The 24208-nt window shown below is 37.5% G+C and overlaps 1 protein-coding gene across 1 annotated transcript; it reads right to left on the reverse strand.

Moving 5' to 3' along the window:
* Positions 1–1880: 1880 nt before the first annotated feature.
* LOC149206318 (cysteine-rich receptor-like protein kinase 2) lies at positions 1881–19640 on the reverse strand. The gene is made up of 8 exons (XM_089397656.1): positions 18764–19640; positions 18558–18683; positions 7428–7570; positions 6999–7209; positions 6652–6886; positions 6421–6571; positions 6098–6329; positions 1881–1897 (listed from the first exon to the last, which is right to left on the reverse strand). The coding sequence occupies exons 1-8, from the start codon at positions 19638–19640 to the stop codon at positions 1881–1883; spliced, it is 1992 nt and encodes a 663-aa protein (XP_089253782.1).
* Positions 19641–24208: the final 4568 nt, after the last annotated feature.

Below are 24208 nucleotides of genomic sequence, written 5' to 3' on the forward strand. Positions count from 1 at the left end.
AATCACTCACACTTTGTTGGACGTGAGCAAAGGCTACAATACTGGGCAAATACATGAGCAAACTCATTGGCATACTCAATCCCTTGATTGTGCAAGATCTGATGCACAATTATAGTCACAACTGATAGCAATCTGATTCTCTAACACCTGTCCCTGCTGAACTAAACATGCACTGACACACAACTGAGTTAACTGATGTATTCTATAGTTGTATTATGAGTTAATAATTAGTTTAACAACTCATCATTAGTCTATTTGCAGTTAGACTAACTACAACTAGTTTAACCAAGTCAAACTGAACACAACTCCATCAACTCCACAATCAACTCCACCAAACTCAACTGATTGAGTTCTAACTGAAGTCATGCATGCAACAACTCAACTGACTCATAAGAAAAGCGTACTTCCTTCTGACAGCTACATGGGCCACATCTGTAGCTCAAACTGAAGTGCTCCAAGAGAATAAGATCAAGTTTATAGTCCAAATATTATTATGAGACAATAATATTTGACTTTTCTATTTTTGACAGCCAGTCTAAAAATAGACTTTGATCACCCACACTATGGTCACCCACACTTTGGTCACCCACATTGTGATCACTCACACTGTGGTCACCCACACTGTGATCATCCACACTGTGATAAAAAATAGAACTTGCGCCATAATTTGCCTGCGGGCCCACTTAGTGAAGGCGACTCTTTTCACTAAGCTCCATCATCTTGTTGCAATCTCAACACCAATTCCTTTGAATATCGAATCCAGCTTATGGTGCGAGATATGTAAAACTAGAGGTGAACATCGCGCAAAAAATTGCTACCTATTACAGAAATATGTCCATACTCCAATAAACTTATATTGAAAATTCTGCAAATCAGTAGGGCATGATGAGAACAACTGTCGAGCTTATGAATTAATGATGGAGTGAAGTACTAATGCTTATAGAATGCAACTTGAAGAGCATGGACAATATAGTGGTTGAGGTGGTTATCAAGGTTGAGGTCAAGGTGGTGGAGTTGGTCGAGGTTGTGGACAAATTATTTGTTACAACTATGGCTAGACAGGTCACTTCGCAAAAGACTGTTAGAATCCTACTACATGTAAGTATTGCAAATCGTTTGATCGTGTAATTGAGGAGTGTTTGGTACTTATGGCAAAAATGCAAGAAAAGAAAAATCAACAGCCGACAGAACATTCAAATGATTTACTGCGGAACCAAGGACCAATGAACCTCGTATTAATATTGTAACTAGGAGTGGAGTTGTGATTGGAAATGATAAAACAGATGGAAAAAAGGAAGTTGAAGCTACATGAATTAGAAAAATTATTGAATAATCCCTTGTGTTTGGCATTCAAAAGGAAAAAGAAGTCTTTTTGGAAGCGAAGCGAAGCTTTATGGACGAAAGAGCTTCCACATCTAGCACTCATCAAAATCAGAAGAATAACTGCGATGTAGCATCTTCGACACAAAGGCAAGCTATGACAATACAAGAACATGATGCAACATATAAGGTAGATACTTTAAAATCTTTTCTCAAACTTGTATGAAATTGTTGCGATATCAAAGAGAGGTAGAAGGACTTCAGAAAGGATCAAGGTCATAACAACAAGTATAAGGTGGAAACTTTAAAATATTTTTTTCAAACTTGTATGAAATTGTTGCGAGATCAAAGAGCTGTAGAAGGACTTCAGGAATTGCTAAATTCCAGGTTAGCTTAGGTTGGGTTGACCTAGGTTCGAACTTAAGCATCAAAATAAAATTCCTTTTATTTAATTACTTGTAGTTGTTAGGGTCCTATAATTTTTATATGATTGCTTGATTATAGCTGATCATTACTATATTTTGGATGTTGTAAATAATATTCCATGTTGTAAATTAATTTCAAAAAAGGTCAAAACCTGCAAGACGAAATGCAACATTAGAAGATAATTAAGTATGTTTAGATTAAATTAATCACATCATTTAAATGTGATTAAATAAAACTGTAATAAAGGCCTTGGTAATATAGTTTGAATTTATTTTAAGGTTGAAAATGACAAAAAGGGATTTTGTCACATGAGGTTAAATAGTTGCAACGTTCCCGTTCCTCGATCCTCTTGCTCCATAGATCAATGGCTCGCAATCCTTTTTGGACCCCCTTCTCCATCCTAGCTTTATTGCGAGGGGGGTCCAAAAAGATGGTTTTACCCTGCCTGTCCCATGCTACGTGTCTTCCCCCTGCCCCCCCCCCCCCCTCCACGATATTGCCTACCATTCCGACTCCTTTTGAAAACTGCTTACCACCTTCTTGCTTACCTCTCTCCTTTCCCACCATCTTTCCTGCACACTCCTGGTTATGTTACCCTCCATTCCCCGACTGCCATGTCACCTTCCACATCCACGTCATTCATCTGTCTCATGATTAGTTGAAACTATGCTTTTTCTTATATGCGACATTGACTTCAAACATGGTTTCCAAACCAATGAGGACTAATTTTCAGAAACTGAAAGAGGTTTTGGCTGCCAACATCCTCATGTACAAAAACCTTTCTCAGTTTTCTAACAACTAATATGGTTTGGAATATACAAATGAAGCTTTGTAGACATATTTTCCCAATTTTTTTTGTTTAGAAATACTTTTGCATAACATATTATGTCCAATCAGAGATGACTCTTGAGATGCCAAAGTACAATAACCTACTTCATATTTTACACATCTATTACAGAATGAGAGATACATTTACATCTTTACAACCTATTTTTTGGCTTGTGCAAAGTCTTGTTTCAGTCACCTTGTTGCAAAGAATATTGGGAACAACTGGAGCTGAATTTTGGGAATCTGAGAGAGGTTTATCTCAAGAACATATTTATCTACAATAACTTCTCTGACTTTTTACAGAGCTATCTCGGATTGAGATATACAAAGGGATGACTCAACCCTATTTTGCAGAATTTCAGGAGGAAAATGCCCAAAGACAATTAGCCACCTCATCAACTAAGAGTTGCAATCAAATTCAAATTTTCTCTTCTTTTTCAACAGAAATCCATAATGATAGTGCCAAGTAGATACATTATTTTTGAATGTTTTACATTTCATTTCTATTTGTGTAAAACAGTTTAGGATATTTGTAAAAAGATCTTGAGATTTTTATCAAGATATTTTAATTTAGAATTTGTATAAATATTTCATCATTTGAAGTAATAGATGTTGGGGTTTGTACAAAGAAATGTATTGTCCAATGTAAAGCTGTTCATTGAGCTCAAATGGACTGATCAATAATACAAAGACTTTTCATAGGATTCTTGTGTTTTGATTTACTCGTGATGTTTTTCTTATTGTAATTGTTGTTTCCATTGTTATTCTATGTATGTTTATCATCTGAAATCTAATTGTAAAATAGGAGTGTGAAAAATAAGATATGTTATTGAACACCTTATTTGGACTGGTTTTACAATCTATTTTTTCTTCTAAAGTCTGATTGAAAAATTCTTAAATGCTTTTCAATCACTACTGAAACACACTTTTTCTCCATTTCATAATTCAATTTAAAAGATTCAGTAACTGTAATTAGCTTGCCCTATGATTACTCTTTTAAACATTTGGTGCAACATCCAACTTTATTTAACTCCATTGCCCAATGGATTCCTCTTGATCTTCTAACCAAACCAATTCAAAATCCAAACTCTTAACCCAATAACTAGCTTGAAATTCCCAGTAAACAAAGCTAAATCTCACAGAGAGATCCCTCTATGAGTTTAGGAGGGCTAGATCCTAAACTCGAAAGTGGTTTTGATGTTGCCTTCGTGGTTTTTTCTTCAGCATTGAAATTACGGAACACTAACAGAAGTTACTTGAAGTTTAATCAAATTGTGGGCTAGGGAATTTCTTCCTAGTTGCCAAAAATTAACACATTTCAGGGCATATGTTTTTCATAATTTAGCCATTGTTTGTGGTTTATTTGTTTGGCTTTCCTCATAGAGGATGAATGGAAACAAATAGAGCTACAATATGCGCTAGTGGAGATCCCCATAGTCGTTTTAACTAGCACAAAAGATTCATTAGGTCTATATTGCTTACCTTTATGTGGAAGTAGGATTTTTTAAAATCCATTCGTATCTTAAATGGTAGAAATCTTGGTGAATCTTAATAATTCTTAATATGCCAACTACAAAATTTTTGGTTATATTTTTTAAAAATATTCAAAGTTTTAAGGATATTATATATATATATATATATATATATATATATATATATATATATATATATATATATATGTATATGTATATATATATATGTATATATGTATATATATATTTGACAAATTTTGATGATTTTTTTAAGTAAAATAATTGTCCTACAAAATTCTAGCAAATTGTCATTGGAAAAAAATGTAAATTGGCATATCATTTTTGGAAAAAATACAAAATTAGCTCCATGGTGAAATTTAACCCCTTAAATTTGTTGGAGTCACGATTGTCGTTACACCAAAACTCGTAGGTGTTAGTAAACGAACACATCACTAGAGTTAACGGGTCCATGAGAGGCGGTTAAGCACATGTTGCGAAACACACAGGAGCATTGGTTTATCCAATGTCCAACAATTTCCCTCCAAGGCGAGCCAGGTGTGATTCAAACTCGAGACCTTTGGCTCTAGTACCACTTGTTGGTGTCACGATTGTTGTTACACCAAAACCCACAGGTGTTAGTATACAGTCGCATCACCAGAGTTAATGGATTCACGAGAGTGAGTTAAGAACACATTGCGAAACACATGGGAGCATTGTTTTATCCAATGTCCAACAAAATATTCATTGCTTGGGAAATGACTTGATTGGAAAGAATTAGTGATCTTCATTTCAAGGATGAATGTAGGATTTATTTGAATTTATCCTTTCTATTTTATTTGAATAATTGGCCAATCATATATGACCAAGATGATGCACGTATTAACATAAATCAAAGGCATTCTTAGTGGATGAATGGAAAGAACATAAATAAGAAAATTAGTAGACACAAAAGGTTATAGTATTAATCTCTATGATGGTGTAGCTAGCATGAAGATTTCTAGCTTTAATTAGATTCATGCTCAATGGAGAGTGCCTTGATATAATAGTTAGGAATGCTCACTTGTAAAATTTTAAATTAATTGAATTATTACTTTTCTTTGGTTGGTCCTAATTTGTTCAAATTATATTTGATTTAGTCAATTTAGCAAACAAAGGTTTTGATATTTCTAATTTCATGTATCTACCAAATGATTACTTCACTTCTTACGTTTCCACTTGTAAAGCGGGTTTTAGACATTCCGTCTTCAATTTTTTTTCGCTCATTTCATATAGTGTTTCTTATTTGATTTATGAATGTATTTATGCAAATGTGAATGATTTCTATCTTGTGCTATTTTATCATAGTTTGAATTTGACGATCCACATTAGATCAAGTCAGAGAATGTATTTATTGTAGACTACAGATAAATACAAATACTCTTATTCAACGACATTCTCATATTCTAGCAATGTTCTAATTGTTGTGGCTTAAATTGATCATGTTACATCCATAGATTGAATGTAGAATTGTGTTTTGCAATCCATTTTCATAAAAGAATAACAAATTCCACTATGACATAAGTGAAATTATTCTTGTGTTTATTGTGATTTGAATTCATCACATTGGATCCATAGACTAGACATAAAAATCATGGTTCTTCAAGTCCATTCTTATAAGAGAATTGGTAATTTCATGACAATAATATAAGAGTTGTTGTGCTCATTGTGACCACATCAGATCCATAGATTGCATTTAAAAATCATTACCTTTCAATGCATTCTCAAAATTTCTTGATTCCATTTTAATAAAAGTTTCATAGAAATTGTAAAAACAAAATCAAATGTAAAAAAGAAAATCAAATGTACATATTTTATCTAATGAAGGTTAATCAGTCCCCACAACCATGTGGGATTAGCTAATTTCGAAACTTTGAAAACTTTCCCCCCTTATCTTGGTCCAAAAGAGCTTGTTGAAATGGTGTTCAATGATATTGTAGTGGTAGGGGGGGAACCAATCTTTGATAGGGGATCATAATTATTTGATTCTGAATGGTTTGATGTATCATACGTACTTGACTCTAAATGGATGACATTTATAAATGGGGGTTCAGTAGCTGCTGGAATATTAATGTCTTTGCTAGTGAGGAATGTGATAACTTTAGACATAGAAGGACGTAGTGTTGCAGAAGCTTGTGTGCAAAGGAGAGCTATATGAACAACTCGTACTATCTCCTCCATCAAGTTTTCTTCGATCTTGGGATCTATTATATTTGAAATGGTGGCAGATAAATAATGGTTCCACACCTGCATCATAAATATATTAGAGCTTTGAATATTATCACTACATTTTATTAAGATGAAACCAAGATCATGCATGATGAGGTTAGGTCATTACCACAGTCAAGAGAGATGGCATATCATTGGTGTGCATAGGGGTTGAATTCCTTTTTCCACTAATAATCTCAAGAATTAGCACCCCAAAGGCATAAATGTCTACTTTCTCTGTCAAATGCCCATGCACAAGATATTCTGGAGCCATATAACCTCTGCCAAAACAACAATAAGAATTAGCCACACTTTTTAATAAAAGCTTTATTTTTGGGTTATTAATTTAGTTTATTCTCACCTAGTTCCAACAATTGTTGTGCTAAGGTGAGTTTGATCTTCAGCAAAATATCTAACCAACCCAAAATCTGCAATTTTAGGCTTGAAATGTTGGTCTAGTAGAATATTGCTGGCTTTTATGTCTCTATGGATGATGCGTATATCTGATTCTTGGTGAAGATAAGCCAACCCACTAGCAGTTCCTAGTATAATTTCAAACCTCCTTTGCCAATCCAACAACTTGCCCATGTTTTGATCTGTTCAAAAATGAATCTCTTTCATAAGTAACTTAATATAATTTGGTAAAATAATGATAGACATGCACATTGATTGTAATTAAAGTAAATTTATAGAGTTAAGAAATATTACCAAATAAGAAGTTATCAAGGCTTTTGTTTACAAGATATTCATAGACCAAGAGTCTATCTGGTCCATCCACACTACACCCAAGTAGTTTGACAAGATTTTTATGTTGCACATGACTTATCAAATTCACTTCATTGAAAAAGTCTCTCACACTTTGTTCTCTATTAGTAGATAGTCTCTTCACAGCAATCTCTTTACGGTCTGGTAGAACTCCCTGCCAACATTTCCAACTTATATGGTTCAATTATCATGTAAATCTATCCATAAGAATTAAGAACTTTAAAAAATCAATAATATAAGATGAATGTGGACATTATCTTATAAACTCCCTACCAACATTTCCAACTTACATTGTTCAACCATAATGTAAATTTATCGATAAGAATTAAAAACTTAAAAAAATCAATAGTATAAAATGAATTTGGGCATTACCTTATAGACCGTACCAAAGCCCCCTTGTCCAATTTTGTTTGACATGTGGAAATTTTTAGTAGCAGTTTGTAAAATTAGAAATTTATAATTTAGTTTCGATTTAGATATAGCTGTTGAAAACTCATCTGATGGTGTGCCTGAACCTGCAAAATAAAAAAGTGGAATAGTTTTAGAAACAAAAGGGTTAATAATTTAGAAATATTAAAGTAACCTATCACATAAAAAAATAAATAATTTTAGGAACATAAAAGATTAATGATTTAGAAATATTGTATAACTATGTTGTCAACGAAATATAATTTTAAAGCATAAAGTCCTTTAATCTTTGCACTTTTTGTGGTTTATCATATGTTCGGATGCTTTATTTTGAAGTAACGATTTTTCTGGTTTATTATATTTTTAGATGTTTTGTTTTAAAGCAAATGTAAATGAGTGCAACATAAATAGTTAATGTTTAATTATATTACAATAATATGTAAAGGAGTGCAATGTAAACCATTAATATTAATTAGATCACAATTATAAAATGTTGATGTTGATATTGTTGTAGGATTATAACATGATGAGAATTGTGATTGTAGTTTTTTTTTTTATTATTATACTTGTTTATTGCAGAGTATATTGTAAAAATTGCTCGATATTATTTTAAATACAACAATTTTATTATGGTTTTACAATAATTTTAAACATATAAATATTAAATTAAATATTTAATCTTTTAAAAATATTTTTTCATTTATTTAATGTTAAATAATTAATTTTATTTATTTTAAAATGTATTTTTTAAGTTAAAAAACAAAAAAAATAAAAAATTATATTGTAATGGGTAATAACACTTGCACTTTGTACTTATATCACACTAATTAATTCTATTCTTATCTTATCTTATATTATTTTTTATTTTATATATTATATTATATTACATTATAATTCTATTTGAAATTGCAAATTTCACATTAATGTGTACACGGTCTAGTGGAGGACTTGTAAACTTAGCCTAGTTAATAGGGGTGGAAGAACAAATAGACATGCGACAACTTTAATTCAAGGTTGCTATTCACAATATTAAATGTTAAGATTTAGAACAATCTTACATTATTGTGTGCATAGGGGAAGGACTTGCAAAATCAATCTAGTTTCCATTGAACAACCTTTGCTCTCCTTTGAATGATTGGACATGGAAATTGAGGCGAAACAAGGTAAGGCGTGGATAGTTGAAAGGTCTCTTCAACTCGACGAAATTTATGGAAGGCCCAACTTCTAATGATATCAATCAGTACATGAAGGAAGGAAAAGCAGTTGCGTCTTAGTTATGGGAGTTGAAGAAGTTGCACAACCACTACCTTTTGGGCAAATGTCCATTCTCCATACAGACTCGCTTTAAATGCACGTTGTTAGCTCATGGTTCCACCAAAGGTACGTCAAAGTTCCATGAGCACACACATTGCATATGAAACTTTGTTGTACCTTTGGTGGAACTATGAGCATGAGGGATTGTACTTGACAACACGCATTTAAGGCAAGTCTGTATGAAAGATAGATGTTGCCTTAACTTATGAGAACTTTGGGTATTTCTCCCAAACACAAACCTATTAGTTACTTGACAATTGGATTACTATTCAAGGGAGCTCTACCCCTCGCCGTTCCTTATTCCATTCCAAGTTCCAACATAACTATAGATGCCATTGGGGGCTTCGAAGCTACTATCTGATCGGGTTTCGACTTGTTGACATTCCTCTATAAGTTGTTTCGAAGCTGGGTACCAACAATGGATACAATTTCTGAGAATTGATCGTTGGCTAGAATTTCTAGTAGTTTGGTACATACCAACCTAGACAAGTGAGTTGTGCTGCTATTGTACTTAAGCTAAAATTTATGCACCTAGATTCAGTGATCTCAACAAAATATAGAATTTAAGCAGGCCACCCAGGACTTGGAATAAGCAATCACTAGAAGGCAACACCTATCTATTATATAGGGTCGCCGTAAATGTGAGCTACCAGGTATGATTTCTCATGCACATGCTTTTGCCAAAAATATGTCAAGGCTCCATTTGCAATTCTCATGCTCATTAAACTTTGATGTACCTTTGGTGAAACCATGAACATCAGAACTGTGAGCTAACAAATTGTATTTAAAGCAAGTTTGTGTAATAGATAGGCATTGCCATAACTAAAAGAGTCTATTTACGGAATATGCACAAAAAAGGAGCATGTTATTGTGTCTCTTTCTTTTTGTTTTTGTTTTTTTGTTTTTAACTTTACACACTCTGCATTTATTTTATAATTAAGTATTTGTTTTTGTTTATATATATATATATATATATATATATTTCAAATTCATGCAATTATCTTTTGATAAGATGGTGTCTTTTTGACATCAATAAAATCCTAATAATTAAAATTTTCTTGATAATTAATTTTGTACTAATTTAATTAAAGATACTATTTCACTAATATCAAAATTATGAAATAAATATTATATATAAATTAACACAATGATAATTAAATATTAAAAAATAGGTTTACAATTGTTTATATATATATTCCAATTTTTTTATATAATTAATATATATATATATATATATATATATAAATAATGTAGAGAAGATTAAGAACAAAGTTCATTTTCTTCTAAGATATTCTTTATATATAATGTTAAATGTATATAATTTATGAGGTTGTTTTCTTTTGAGATGTTTTTTATACACAATATTAAATGTATTTAATCCATGAGTTGAAGGTTGGTTTGTGTGGAATTTAGTTTTTATTGGATTTCAAGTTCAAACCTCATGGGAAAGGTTAAGGGTATAAATGATTTGTGGGGGGGAGAAACTATCCCAAGGAGCATCAAGGTCGAGTATTGGAGAATATTGCACAATTTTAATGACAATATCTCATTAAGAATAAAAAATTAAATAAATATAATTATAGTGATACATGTTATAATGTTGTTCTAAGAAGTTGATTTGCATTCAATAAATCTAAGTGTGTTTAATTGTCAAAATCAAATCATACAGGGAGTTACATTTTCTACATTTGCCATGCTTATATTACGCCATAACTATACAAAATTTTTCGAAGGCGATTGTTTGAGAGAATGTGGGTATTTATTAAATATTGTGTGTTTTCTTTGAAACAGATAACCCTATTGCTTTGGATTACATACACTTGTTACATTGATAGATAGGTATAAGCAACTTTGTTAGTAATTTCACTTGTTTAGTAGTGGGGCATTGTTTTATTTTATGAAGGAGGTATCATCAAATTGGAAATTTAGGCATTTAATCTAGGTCATGAGAGATACTATTTTCAAGAGGTTATTATTCCCATAAATAATGTAACTTTGAATCAAAATATTTGACCACCACTTCCACTTGGTATTATAAAACTATTGGTAATGTTTGTATTAGAAATGATCAAAATGTTTTTGAGAAAACCAACAACATGAGATAGAAGATTAAATAGAGGAGCCATGAGAAACCCATGGAGGAAAGATTCCATTGATTATGAAGATTTGCTTTAATTATCCTTATTTGTATTTTACTTTTCTCACACCATTTAGAAGGTTTTGGAATCCCCACAACATTTTAAATGAAAACATTTATTTAACTTGTAATTCTAAATTTGTTTATAAACAATACTTCAATATTGATTATAACACTACCATATTACACCTCCTTTTACACTAATACGAAGCTCTACCATCATAATAAGCTAGGGCATCTATTTTCATGAATGAGCTTGGGCATTGTTGGCATTGATGTCAACAAGTCAATTAAGATGTGTGTTGGGCGCAACGCAATTTGGTCCAGTTTTGGTCAAAGACTTCGAATTTTGAGGAGTGGAATGCACAGAGTTATAGTTATCACGCGATGTTTAGGGGCTTTGGGGTGGGTCAAAGCCCCTCATTTTGTAACGGGTATTTAGTGTTAGTTGATTGTTTTGTTAGATCGATGGCATGCGAACCATGGTATTGTAGTAATGAAACTTATATGAGATGTAATACTTTGTCGAGTAGTAGTAAAAAAATCAGATGAATCATTGATCATATCTTCTGTCTTTAGTCTGTATTTTGGGGAAGACTCCGCATCTGAGTGCGTGGAGGCCTTGAAAAGTTTACAGCTGAGTGCACAAACCACCTGCAACTTGGTGTGTAGGTTGAAGAAGTTGCATGTATTGAAGATCTATCTTAATAAAGAAGAAGAGGATTTTGCAAGTCTTGTGTATCTGTGTTTATACTTACTGTTATGCATGTTTTTAACTAAATTATGCGAAACAATACGTCTTATACTATTCTCTGATGTGTTTATGTGATAAGTACAAATCCGTGAATTAAATCATCAGTGCGAAGTTATTTATGTATGCAAAGTCGTAGATAGGTATAAAACATAAGTAAACACATGGGTGCCACAATGCACATATCCCTTTGGTTGCAGAAACCTGGTTCTGCAACCTCCCATAACCACTTTGGGTGAGATTGCGATTTGCTTGCAGGTCGTTGCCAAAAGGGTCAGCGGTTGAGGGTTTTGTTGGTGTGAAGTACACTTTGAACCTGGGTTCAAGCCCCTTAAGCCAACAAATGGTTCCATTGTTGGGACATGGATCTGTTTGAGGGATATGTTTTGGTGACTGTCAAAGAAGGAAAAAGGAAATCTAGGAGTGGGTTGAACAAAAAGAGCGAGAATTTACAGTTCAGGGAAACAGAAATCTGTGATTGTCGACTGAAAGCTAGTTGCAGAAGTATCTCTTTGAAGAACAATACAAAATCTTCTTTGGTTCATTCCACATTGAACTATATGAATGGGTATCAAAGTTGACCGAGCATAAGACTTGTTTTAAAGGAGATAAACCTAAGGAGTGGAATCCTGGATTGATACAACGACTCAAGAACATCAATAACAGGATCTCAAGAGCTGTTGCCTTCTGGAATGATAGCAATTTGGGAGGATTTATTGCTGAATTTGCAATAGACATGATTGTATCTTACAACAAAGTTGAGTGAATATTTTTCAAGGGTCCGCGAGCTAAGTACTTGAACTCTTTGAAGCTGTGGATTAAGATGTTGTTGTGTGAAAATGGGATTTTACGAATGTAGTAAGATTAATGTTTGGGCAAAGAGGGAACACGTCTGAACCAGGATCTACACGAAGTGGGAAGCGATATAGAGTAGAGTACAGACCAAAGAACTTTATTGAGACTGACTATAGTCCCTTGTTAGGTGGGTTTGAGAGTGAAGAACAAGGAAGTAACCCCGCAACCCTGCGGTATTACCCCTCCCATCCTAAAAGCACGTCGAAGTTAGCAGTTGAGAAAAATCAAGGCGTCTTTGGGATTCCGCATCCATCTACTCCCTTTACCCCCCATTCCCCTCCCCATAATTCCCCTATATCACCTCCCCCTCCCCCTCGACCTAGCCCCCCGAGAAGAAAAATGGCCAATGACATTAAGCTAACTATCTTTAAAGGACTTGGATCACAGGACCCTGACCGGTTCTGGTTTGTAGCTGATGTAGTATTGAAAGCAAAACAGATCACTGACGATGATGTAAATAAGGTGCAACTTGTCACGACGCTGCGAGAAAGAACCCCGACATGGTACATGAAGTACTCTGTGACTAATCCAACTCCTTCGCTGGATGATATTAAGAAAACGTTGGTATCAGAATTCAAGAAGCCAAAGTCAGAATCACAGTGTATTACGGATTTGAAGGAAATCAAATAGTTGGCTATTGAGTCTGTGTGGGAGTTGGATCAACGATTCAAGGTGTTAATGGGACAGGTAAGCTTTAACATAACCCCAGAACAACATAAGGGGTGGTTTATAGCTGCGCTACTGCCAAATATCAGGTTACCCTTGATGTAATAGAAGATTGCGACTCAAGCTGAAGCATTGGAGGTTGCGATGAAGCTGGAAGCTTCGTCGATCATAGATACTCATGGAGGGGTACAACAAATTCAAAGTCAACTAGAAAATTTGACCTTGGAATTGCAGGATCTCAAGAGAGGTAAATAAACCAGATTAGAAGTATGGTGTACAAGTTGCAAAGCAAAGGTCCATTATAAGGATCAATGCCCGTGTTCAGAGATTATTTAGCAAGTGGAGCACCCAATCCAGTGAACCCAGGATCAAGTTTGTGGTGCGAGATTTGTAGAACAAGAGGCCAACATTACTCTGAAGATTGTTATTTATTATAGAAGTACATATAGACCCCAAAGTAACTGTTTTGCAAATTTTGTAAATCAGTAGGCCATGATGAGAGAAATTTTCGAAGTTATGACTTGATGATGGAGCGCATTGTCGATGCTTATAGACTGCAAGCTGAAGTACATACACATGAAGAGCTAGGCCAACATGTTGGTCGAGGACACGACCAGATTATCTGTTATAACTGTGGACATGCATGACACTTCACAGGAGATTGTCAGAACCCTACAACAACCTGTAGCTACGGTAAGTCTTTTGATCATGTGATAGAAGAATCTTCAAATGATCACCGCTGAGCCAAGGGAGGATCATCCGCGCATCGACATTGTAACTAGAAGGGAAGCTGCGACTAGAAATGATAAATCCGATGGGAAAAAGGAAGTTGAAGCAACATGGGTAAGAAAAACTATTGAAAAAGTCCATGCATTTAATATTCAGAAGGAAAAGCAAGTATTCATGGAAGCGAGGCGAAGCTTTTTTGGATGATGGGGCTTTGACCTCTATTGTGCAGCCAACACAAAAGAATAACTGCGAGATAGTACCAGTTGCGACACAAGATGTGGATCTAGATATTTTGAAGTCTTTTCTATAGACTTGCATGAAGTTGTTAAGAAACCATAAAGTTGTGGAGGGATTGTAGGAATTGATAGACTCTTGTGCTTCTAAGGAAGTACCACAGAGCGAGATGTGCGCAGTAAACAACCTACATCGACACAAGAAGAGGATTGGAAAAGAAATGAGGCTTACTACACAGATTGGAGAATATGACATGGATCAAGTTATCCTAGATCTAGGATTTGATGCCAACGTCTTATCGAAGCAGACTTGGGAATTGATGGGTAAGCCAAAGTTGCAATGGTCACTGATCCAACTAAAGATGGCGAACCAACAGAAGATTGTTCCTCTAGGAAGGTTGTCAGGTATCACGATAGACATTGAAGGAGTGCACACTACTATTGACTTTGAAGTGATCGAAATTGTGGATGATAGTAATCCCTATCTTGTGTTGCTTGGATTAGATTGGGCATTTGCTAACATGATTATAATTAACTTGAAGAAAAGGCAAATTATATTTGAAAGCAACAATGTGAGAGTCATTGTTCCATTAGATCCATTAGAAGGAGCGAGGTATACCGAGCTTGTTAAAGAGTAGTACAATGCAGATGAACGACATTGACAACATTTACTAAATAACAACAAAATGAGAAGAATGGATCAACCCTATTGCAGATGGAAAATTGAGTTGGGAGCAAGACAATTCCTGCACTTTAGATTCAGAAGAAGAATTAGAAAACTGGCAAAATAGGTTACATGAAGTGTCTACAAGGCGATGTGCAAGGATCACTAAAGAAGTGCGTTGTATGACAACAAAGGTATGTGATTTACCTTTTTATGATGGTTTGGGTAATGTTGATACTTTCTTTAGAGATTATGAAAGACAGGTGCCAGAATGTTAGAGGTTGTTAGCTCTGGATCTAGCCCTAAGAGCTACTCCTGCTAGATGGTGGGGTACACAAAAATAATATAGGAGATTGGAAATAATGTCGAAGATTGATGTGGGTAAGGTTTGGTCAAGTAGAAACAGAACTGGCAGATAAGTATGATGGTCAAATTGATCCTAGAGAACACATACAACTCTATATGACAACATGGAAAGAAATTCCGTGAGAAGAATGGGTGCATGGATTCATACATACCTTGGAGACAATTCCTCAGAATTGGTATTTGGAAATAGAATTGCGACATGGTACTGCAAGCTGGGTAGAGATGGTTGATGGATTTATAATGACATTTGGTTTTGAAGATGATTGTCCACATATAGATGCAACCCTTCAGATAGTTAAGAAGAATTTTTTTGAGAACAAAGTTCTAGTTATTTGGCAACCTAATTGGGCCGCGCAGTTACATAATATAATATAATGCTACAATATCACTGTGAAAGGAGGAAGATCCTCGCAATATTGACATTGCAGAATCTGAAGGTCATCGCAAAGTGAATGGACCTGAAATAAAGATGCCTAATATAACGAAGCCATTAAAAACAAAGAAGGTGAATATAGGGTCAAAACATGAGCTGAAGTTTGCAACAATAGGAGACTACTGGGATGAAGACACAATCATCAAGATAACAGATCTTTTGCATGAGTACCAAGAGTTGTTTCCCACTAAGTTCTCATATATGAAGGGAATAATAAGAGAGACTTGAGAGTTGTGAAGATTCCTTTGAAGCCTGATGTATAGACTGAATCCAAAATATAAGGAAAAGGTGAAGGAAGAATTAGATAAGATGATAGCAGCTAGGATCATCGAACCTGTCGAAGACCCTGAATGGGTGAGTCCCATGGTGGTTCAGGAAAAGAAGGCAAAAGGGGAAATCAGAATTTGTGTGGACTTGAGGAAATTGAATGATGCATGTCTGCATGAACCCTTCCCTACACCATTTACAGACGAAGTATTGGACAATGTAGGAGGATAGGAGGTCTATTCTTTCACAGATGGCTTTTCGGGGTACCATCAGATCAGAATTGCGCCAGAGGATAGACATAAGACAATTTTTGCTACAGAATGGGGCTCTTACTAGTACACAGTGATGCCTTTTGGTTTGAATAATGCTCCTGCCATATTTTCCAGAGTTGTAGTTGTAGCCTTCAAAGAATATATACACAATTTTTTGGAAGTTTACTTCGATGATTGGACAGTCTTTGGGATGTTGAAGAAGCATGTGGCGAGCTTGAGGTTGATGTTGGATACATGTAGACAATACCATATATCATTGAACTTGAAAAAGTGTATCTTTTATGCACCATTTGATATAATGTTGGGACATGTAGTTTGTAAGCAAGGATTAATAGTGGATCTTGTGAAGATTGCAGGTATTGTGAATTTGCCAGCACCGAAAACAACGAGACAACTGCGCAAGACACTGGGACACACTGGCTATTGCATAAAGTTTATAAAGGGGTATTTGTAGATAACTACGCCGATGGAGAAATTGCTAAAGAAAGACATGACCTTTCAATGGATCGAAGTGTGCTAGAAAAGTTTGGATTTACTAAAAGAAAAGATGGCGACTGCGCCTATTCTGGTTTTCCCGGACTGGAATAGGGAGTTTCATGTACATGTTGATGCATCTTGCATAGCGTTGGGTATAGTACTAGCGCACCAGGAGCAGGAGAAATTTATCACCCCATAACATTTGCAAGCATAAAACTGTCCAAGGCAGCAAAAAAACTATAGCACAACAGAAAGAGAGGGATTAGTTATGGTATATGCATTGCAGAAGTTTAGGGACTATTTTAAACTTAAGAAAATTAAAATATTAATTGGTATTAATCTAATTAGGGGTGAAACTTCTAGAAAAAGACACGGATCAAGCCAAAATGATCTGAGCCTTTCATTGTGATTTAATTTAGGCTGTTGGTTGTCCAACATGAAGATATAAGAAGGGGCTTGAGGGTCATTTGGAAAACACACAGAGAGAGAGAAAATCGATTTTTTGAAGTGAGAAGTTTTCAGGAGGAAAAATCGATTGAGGATATCTCTTGCACTTGAGGGGCAAGGATAGCAACTTCTCAAGAAATAGATTCTCAGCTGGAGATACATTAGTAGAGAGAGGCAGTGAGTGATGCAGAAGCCTTGACGCAGAGGCTAACACAGGGCCAGTAGGGCCACACAGAACCAGCACAAAGGGAGAGTGAGGAGTTCGAAATCTGTAGAGGAATTCGATTTTCAGAAGCCGGGGGACAGGTTGTGAGACCGGGAGGCAAAAATTGAATTTCCTGGGCAGCAGATCGACCAGCTAGAGAAGTGACGTAGAACCCAGAGAGCTAGACGCTGGGTTGAAGCAGACACTACGCAGAGACAACGCAAACGCAGCGAGAAAACCGTGGGGGAGGGGGGGGCAGACAGTTTGGGGCTGGATCAACCAGGATTTCTCAGTGATTGTGTGAGGTAAAACTCACAAAACTTGTGCCAATATTTCTCTCTGTAACTGAATAACCTTGTGAAGTATTCAATGATGTATTTAGAATTTGCGGCTGTTTAAGAATAATAAACCCTCAGAGCTGTTGCACCAGTTTTCTTGCATTGGGTTTTTCCGAAGACTATTGTCCAAAAATAACCGTGTCCTATGTGTTTCTATTTTCCTTGCTCAGTTTCTATGTTTCAGAATCATAATTAAATTGGTGTAGGCTACTTCAGTAATTTACTTCAGTGTTTCTATAAAAAATCTGAAATAAGCTTGTAATGTATTTATAATCTAGGTGAAGTAGATTTAGTTGGTTGCAATAAGGTTCCTGAGATTGTTAAATCTAGGATTTTTCACAATGTGCACTAGTATAGGTGAATAGGTTTATTAGGGAAGACATCCATGAATGTGGGGAAGTATTTCTTGGAAACCCAAGGATATCTTTTTACAAGAAAAACCTTGGTAAGAAATCCAAGAGATACTTCCTCTTAATCATAGATGACATCCCTAGTGAATTTGTAAAATATTATGCTTCATTTAAGGGAATTAAAACCAAGCATTTATCGATACAAAACTAGTCAAATGTCTAGTACACTAGCAATAACCATTTGAGCTAATTCCTTAGACTTTATTTATATATACACATTCACATAAACGAGTGTGATTAAATAGTTTTCAACAAAAAATATATTGTTATAAAAATAGCAAAATGCCCGACAGTTAAATTAGCTCATACGCTTCATAATTTCAAATCACAATATCTTACTTAAAAATGCAAAATTTTCCTTCGATTTTATAATTTAGAAATAATTTAATACCCTTTGATACTCTGTATCCTTAAGACCTATTACCAAAATTACTACAAATCTAGATTACTGCTCCAGAAACTGTTTAAATAAACTCAACACGTCTAAAGTGCTCCCTTATGGAAGGGAGCCAGAGAGAAGATTAACTCACCCGGGGGTTGTTGCTTGTACCGACGCTGAATGACCTTTCTTTTCCAAGCTGCAACCAACACCAACGCTAACACTACCACCATCGCAACAACGACACCAGCAACGACCAATCCCAAATGGCTTTTCCCTGCAGAAAATAACAATCTGCCTTACTGAATAGGATTGCAAATGCACTGGAGATTTCTTTCATAATTTAAATGGCAATACCTTCTGTCTCTCTTGATGGCAGTATAGAAGGACCACTTGCATTTGAGGGTAGAGAAGGAGCTCTTCCATTTGAGGGTGAAGGCGGTAGAGAAGGAGCTCTTCCACTTGAGGGTGAGGGTAAGAGGACAGCATCACCGAAAAACTTGTACGTCTCGTAACGAATCATGCAGTTCTGAAACAAGGCCACTCTTTGGGTAGATCCTTGTAGGCAATTTTGGAAATTATTGTACGCCGTTTGGAGGCACTTTTTACAGTCATCCATACGCAGGTCTCTCCAACACTGAGCCAGAGTATAATTCCCAACATCGATTTCCGTACTGTATCCAACATTACTGTGCACAGCATCATTAATGGCCGTCGTCAAAAGATTGGCAATCCGCCAACTCTTTGGATCTGTGCTGTTTGTGCTAATCCGAGAGCAGTTTAAAAGGTCGAGTGATATATCTGATAATTTTGAATAGAAGCTGTAAGTTTCATATCTGAAAAAACATCCTTTCATCAGATAAATGCTCCCAGAATATTTGTTACAGACTCCAAGAATATTTGCAGCCTCCGCAACACATGCCCCACAAATAGAGGCGTTGAGGTCTCCCCTGCACTGAGCAAGGCCGTAGATCCTATCTCCACCTTCTCCCTGGCTTGAAATATTGTAGCCTGTCTTCCCAACATTTTCGAGCAATGAATTACGAACCTTGTACAAGTTCTGTTCCCGAGCATCACTATCGGCGACGTGAACTTTGTGATTGCATTCGCTGGCACTGGTGAAGTTATCTACTGCGGCTAATGCTAACGTTGATAGTAAAAAAACACAGACAAATAATTTGGATGTTGCAGTGAATAAAATGAGGTTGCATTGCCAGACTCTGGAAGGGGCCATTCTGTACCTGAAGTTATTTTGAATCTGCACTACTCCCTTCTTTATATTCAACTCATCTAGAGACGATTGAAAAGTAATGTATTCTGGAAAACAAAGGTGAGTTGAATTTGACTGTAGAGTTCAATGTATGATATTCAAGTCGATACGTGGGGGCGCTTTATATCCTCGAAAAGTGAAATGTACTTCATCTAGCGCTTTCTCAAGTCAAGTCGAATATCCATTAGAGGAAAGGTGGTTCCGAAATCGCTTTCACAACTCAAAGTCGAGGTCGCTTCTGCGTCTTGTCAAACAATGGAACCCTCTAGGAAATATCCTTTCAAGTAAATGTGTCTGCACAACCGCGTTCGCAACGCAGGTCGAGCTCGCATTTTCGACCTGTGAAACTGGAACCAACTCAGAAATTTCATTTGAACTCAATATCTCTTGACTGGGAATTTCATGACGGACTTTAATCCACTTTAATTGGAAAATTCAAATTGTACGAGTTAAAAAAGTAAACTTTGAATCAGAGTTGTACCATAAAAGATTTCATTTGAAGTTTAATAGAAGAATTTTTTTTTGTAAGCTTAGGTATGATTCCATTAATAGAAAAATAAGAAAACTATGTACATATAAATGCCGTCACCTGCCCCGAAGGGAAACCACGTGAGCTTCAAAAATAACTCATGTCCAGGCAAAAGGAAGTATATGTTCAAGTTGTCTAAACAGGAAAGAAAACCCTACTATTCAACCTTAACATACTAAACAAAGCTGCGAAGACTGAACTGAAATGAAAGCCCTCTATGATAGCGAAACTACAAAAAAGAGTGATATATAAAAACCGTCAGACGCTACTGCTTCATGTCCTCTGGCTGGATATCAGGTTCCACCTTAACGATGCCACCATCTTTGATCAGCTGGACCAACTTGTCGATCTTCCTGTCCTGCATCATGAGAGTAATTTGTAGATTCTTCAGTTCTTTTTTCAGGTTCTCTTGGGCAATCTCCACCATTTCCGCTGCTACTTGTTCCATGGACTTGGCAAGCAAACGCTTCAGACCCCAATATACATGCAGAGATTGTTTATATAGGGACATCCGCCCTCTGGTGTGGCCAGGGTCAGGAAGATAATGCTCCCAATCAGCCATCTCCGGATCCGATTGTTCCTGCAGAGCCTCCTCCTCCAGGTGGTCAACAATCCTCCGAACATTAGGATGGGTTTCCTGCATGTAGGCGCTCTCGGCTTCCTTCAATTTGCGTCGCATATCCTTCTTTCCTCGCCCCCTTCCAGGAACCCCAGTACTGCAACCTTCCTCGCGAGCTCGGGCCTGACCACGACCGCGTGCACCACCGCGGCCCCTTCGGCCTCTACCGCGACCGCGACTTCCGTGAACCTCCTCGTCATCATCATCCGCTGGACTACTATCATCCTCCGCAGCATCTTCATCTCCGGCACCTACAGAGCTAGAATGCCGCATCCATTTGCCTACCTTGCCTCCCGAGGTCGGCCGTCGCAACTCTGCTCCAGAATTCTCCCCGATATCTCCTGCCTGGTCATCCGATTCTTCAGAGATGTCTACATGTATAGAACGCAAAGCTTCGTCAGCTGCATGTTTCCCCTGCTCCTCCAAAGTCACCCCCTGACTGCGCGTTCGTCTACCCTCAGAGCGGACTGCAGCCATACTTACAGACAGCAGTTGCCCAATTCGTCTGGACGGCAAACCGAAACTAACCTCCCTCACGAAATAGAGCTGGGACAGAGAGAAACCAATTCTTCTACAAGCATGGAAGAGGAAATCGGTTGCATGGAGCCTTATACCAGTCGACCACCTTCCGTCGTCATTGTGAGGTAGCGCCCAAACTTGGTCATTATTACACGTCGCGGGATGAAGGTGTTGATGTGATGAGCACTGTGTCCTCCCGATGCCACCGCATGCCCACAACAATACCCATTCTGCCGTCGGCCTTGGGATGGGCAATTCGTCGCATGTCTGCATTAAATCATTCTGCCAAATGGGAAGTTGAGCGGATTCGTACCTGATCCCACCGCAGCGTTCTTTATGATGCCGCTCCTTTCGTCCCCGGATCATTATGTGAAGGGTGCTAAACGGTCCTGTCGCGCCCGATGGCCTCATCATTATCCTGGCGGATGATGGCTGCCAGCTCAGCCCAGCGTGGATCCTCATGTATCAGACTCCAGCTACCATCCAACACCCGAGCCGATTCACCACTTGCCCAATTGGCGAGATAATCTGCCGCCCGATTGCCACGGCGCAGGACATGGGTAAGTGTTATATAATCAATCTGCCGCAGCTGTCCTTCAATATCTTGGATAATGGCAGCAACCCTCCAGCTCTTGGCGACGTGATCCCATGGTTTTCCCCGCTGTAGTTTCCGGAGCATGTCAATGACGATTTGGGAATCGCCTTCTATAACCAGATTGCGATAGCCATTCCTTACCGCAATGCGAATGCCATGGTAAGCCCCCCAGAGCTCCGCCTCGTTATTGGACATCTCCCCCCCCCATTCCGCATATGCCCAACGCGACCTCCCTCTGCTGTCGCGGAAAATCCCACCCCAGCCTGCCTCCCCAGGATTACCCTTTGACGCACCGTCGAAGGACAGTTTAATTTGATGATCGCCTGGGAGGCGAAAGTAATTGGGGCTCTGCATACGCTGTGGACGACTCCGATCAGTGTTTGGGTATAACATCGTAAAATCGATGTTCAATTTGGTTAATATTCGCTGCTCTTCCACATTTAATTTCCAGTCCTCCTCTTCCCAAGATTCAGAGAGGACGGTTTCCTTCAGCGACCGACATATCACCTCCCATATGCCTGCCTCACAGCAGCTGCGTCCCTGGAAAATTCGCCGATTGCGTTCCTTCCACACCTCCCAAATGACAAAACCCAACGATAGACTCCATAGCCTCCTGACAAGTTTGCTGTGAAAATGCCCCACTCCCCATTGTAAAATGGTACCCCTAAGACTATCAGGGTCCCTATTCAAATAACCGAAGAGACTCCGAATTTCCTCCCACAGGCTTTGAATGTACAAACAGCGACTCAACAAGTGCTCCTGTGTCTCAAATTCCTTGTTACATAATGAACACCAGGAGGGACCAATCATACCTCGTTTCTGGAGATTATCCCACGTCAAGATCCTACCTCGGCACACCAACCATGCAAAAATTGTAACCTTTGGCCACCATTTTGCTTCCCAGAGTTTTTGCCAAGGCGTTGGGTCAGCCATTGCATCCTCCTTTGTTAGCCAGTAATAAGCCTCTTTCACTGTAAACATACCTTGCGGTGCTTTCCCCCAGCGAAGGATATCATTGCCTGGACGTATCCTAATTTTTCGCGAATCTAATTCTCTGATATACAGTTGTTGAATCTCCAGATTTATTCTCGCATTCCATTCAGGAGGTCTCTTCCATGCACGCCATACTTCATTCAGCCCTGCCGGGCGCCAATAATCCTTAACATATTCTAGTCCGGCCTGCTGTGCCCCAACTTGAAGGTCATGTATAGTTGGATGGCTCTCCAGCTTGTCCCGTTGTTGCCAAGCATCCGTCCAGAAGCGCGCTAAATTACCATCACGGACTTCCCAGAATGCAAAGTCCCGAACCAGAGTTTTGTTATTTCTTGCAAGCTCCCAAATGTGCGATCCATGTGGAGTTTCTTCTACCCGGAGGCGGCCTGCTACTGAACGTGGCATATTGTATTTGTGAGTCCAGATTCTTTTCCAGATATCCATACCCCCCTGCACCCATCTCCACCATAACTTCGCCCCTAAAACCTTATTAACAAACTCCAAATCCCTGATACCAAGACCGCCCTCCTCTTTCCGTTTAATTACTTGTTGCCATGAGACCAATGTCCATTTTCTTTGCTGATTGGGCCCCTCCCAAAGAAATTTACCGAAGATTTCCCTTAATTTACAGAAAACTCCCTTAGGAGCAGGCAGAATGGATAATGGGTAGATAGGAATGGATAACAAAACTGATTTTAAAAGGACAACCCGACTGGCGAAATTCAATATTCTAAACGACCAATTTTGCAGTCGTTTTCGAATCCTATCCACTAGAGTTTGCCAATTCTTTATACGCATTGAATTAATATCTAATTGAATGCCTAAATACCTGGTGGGTAATTCACCCTGCCGGAAGCCAAGCACACGAGTTAAATGGGCCTTAACAGCTTCAGGTGTATTGAAAATAAAGGTACAAGATTTATCATTGTTGATGGCCATACCTGAAGCGGACATAAAACCCTCTAAGACTCGCTTAAAGCCCCTTACCTCTCTGAGCGATGCTTCTCCAAACAACATTAAGTCATCAACAAATTGCTGATGTGTTATGATAAGGTCGGCTCCCCATAAGCGAATGCCTTTGAGTCCTCCTATCCTGATCTCCTTCTTAATTTTCCTGCTTAATCCTTCCATAGCCAAGATGAATAGAAAAGGCGAGAGAGGGTCGCCCTGTCTGATACCCCTTGTGACCTTAAACGGAGCCGAAGGTATCCCATTAATCAATATGGAGAAATGCGGAGTGGAAACGAGGTTAATGATCCAAACTATCCATCTATGGT

Source organism: Pinus tabuliformis, chromosome 1_2 (assembly GCF_031772625.1).
Source record: "Pinus tabuliformis cultivar Carrire ecotype Pingquan chromosome 1_2, CPIR1, whole genome shotgun sequence".
NCBI lineage: Eukaryota > Viridiplantae > Streptophyta > Pinopsida > Pinales > Pinaceae > Pinus > Pinus tabuliformis.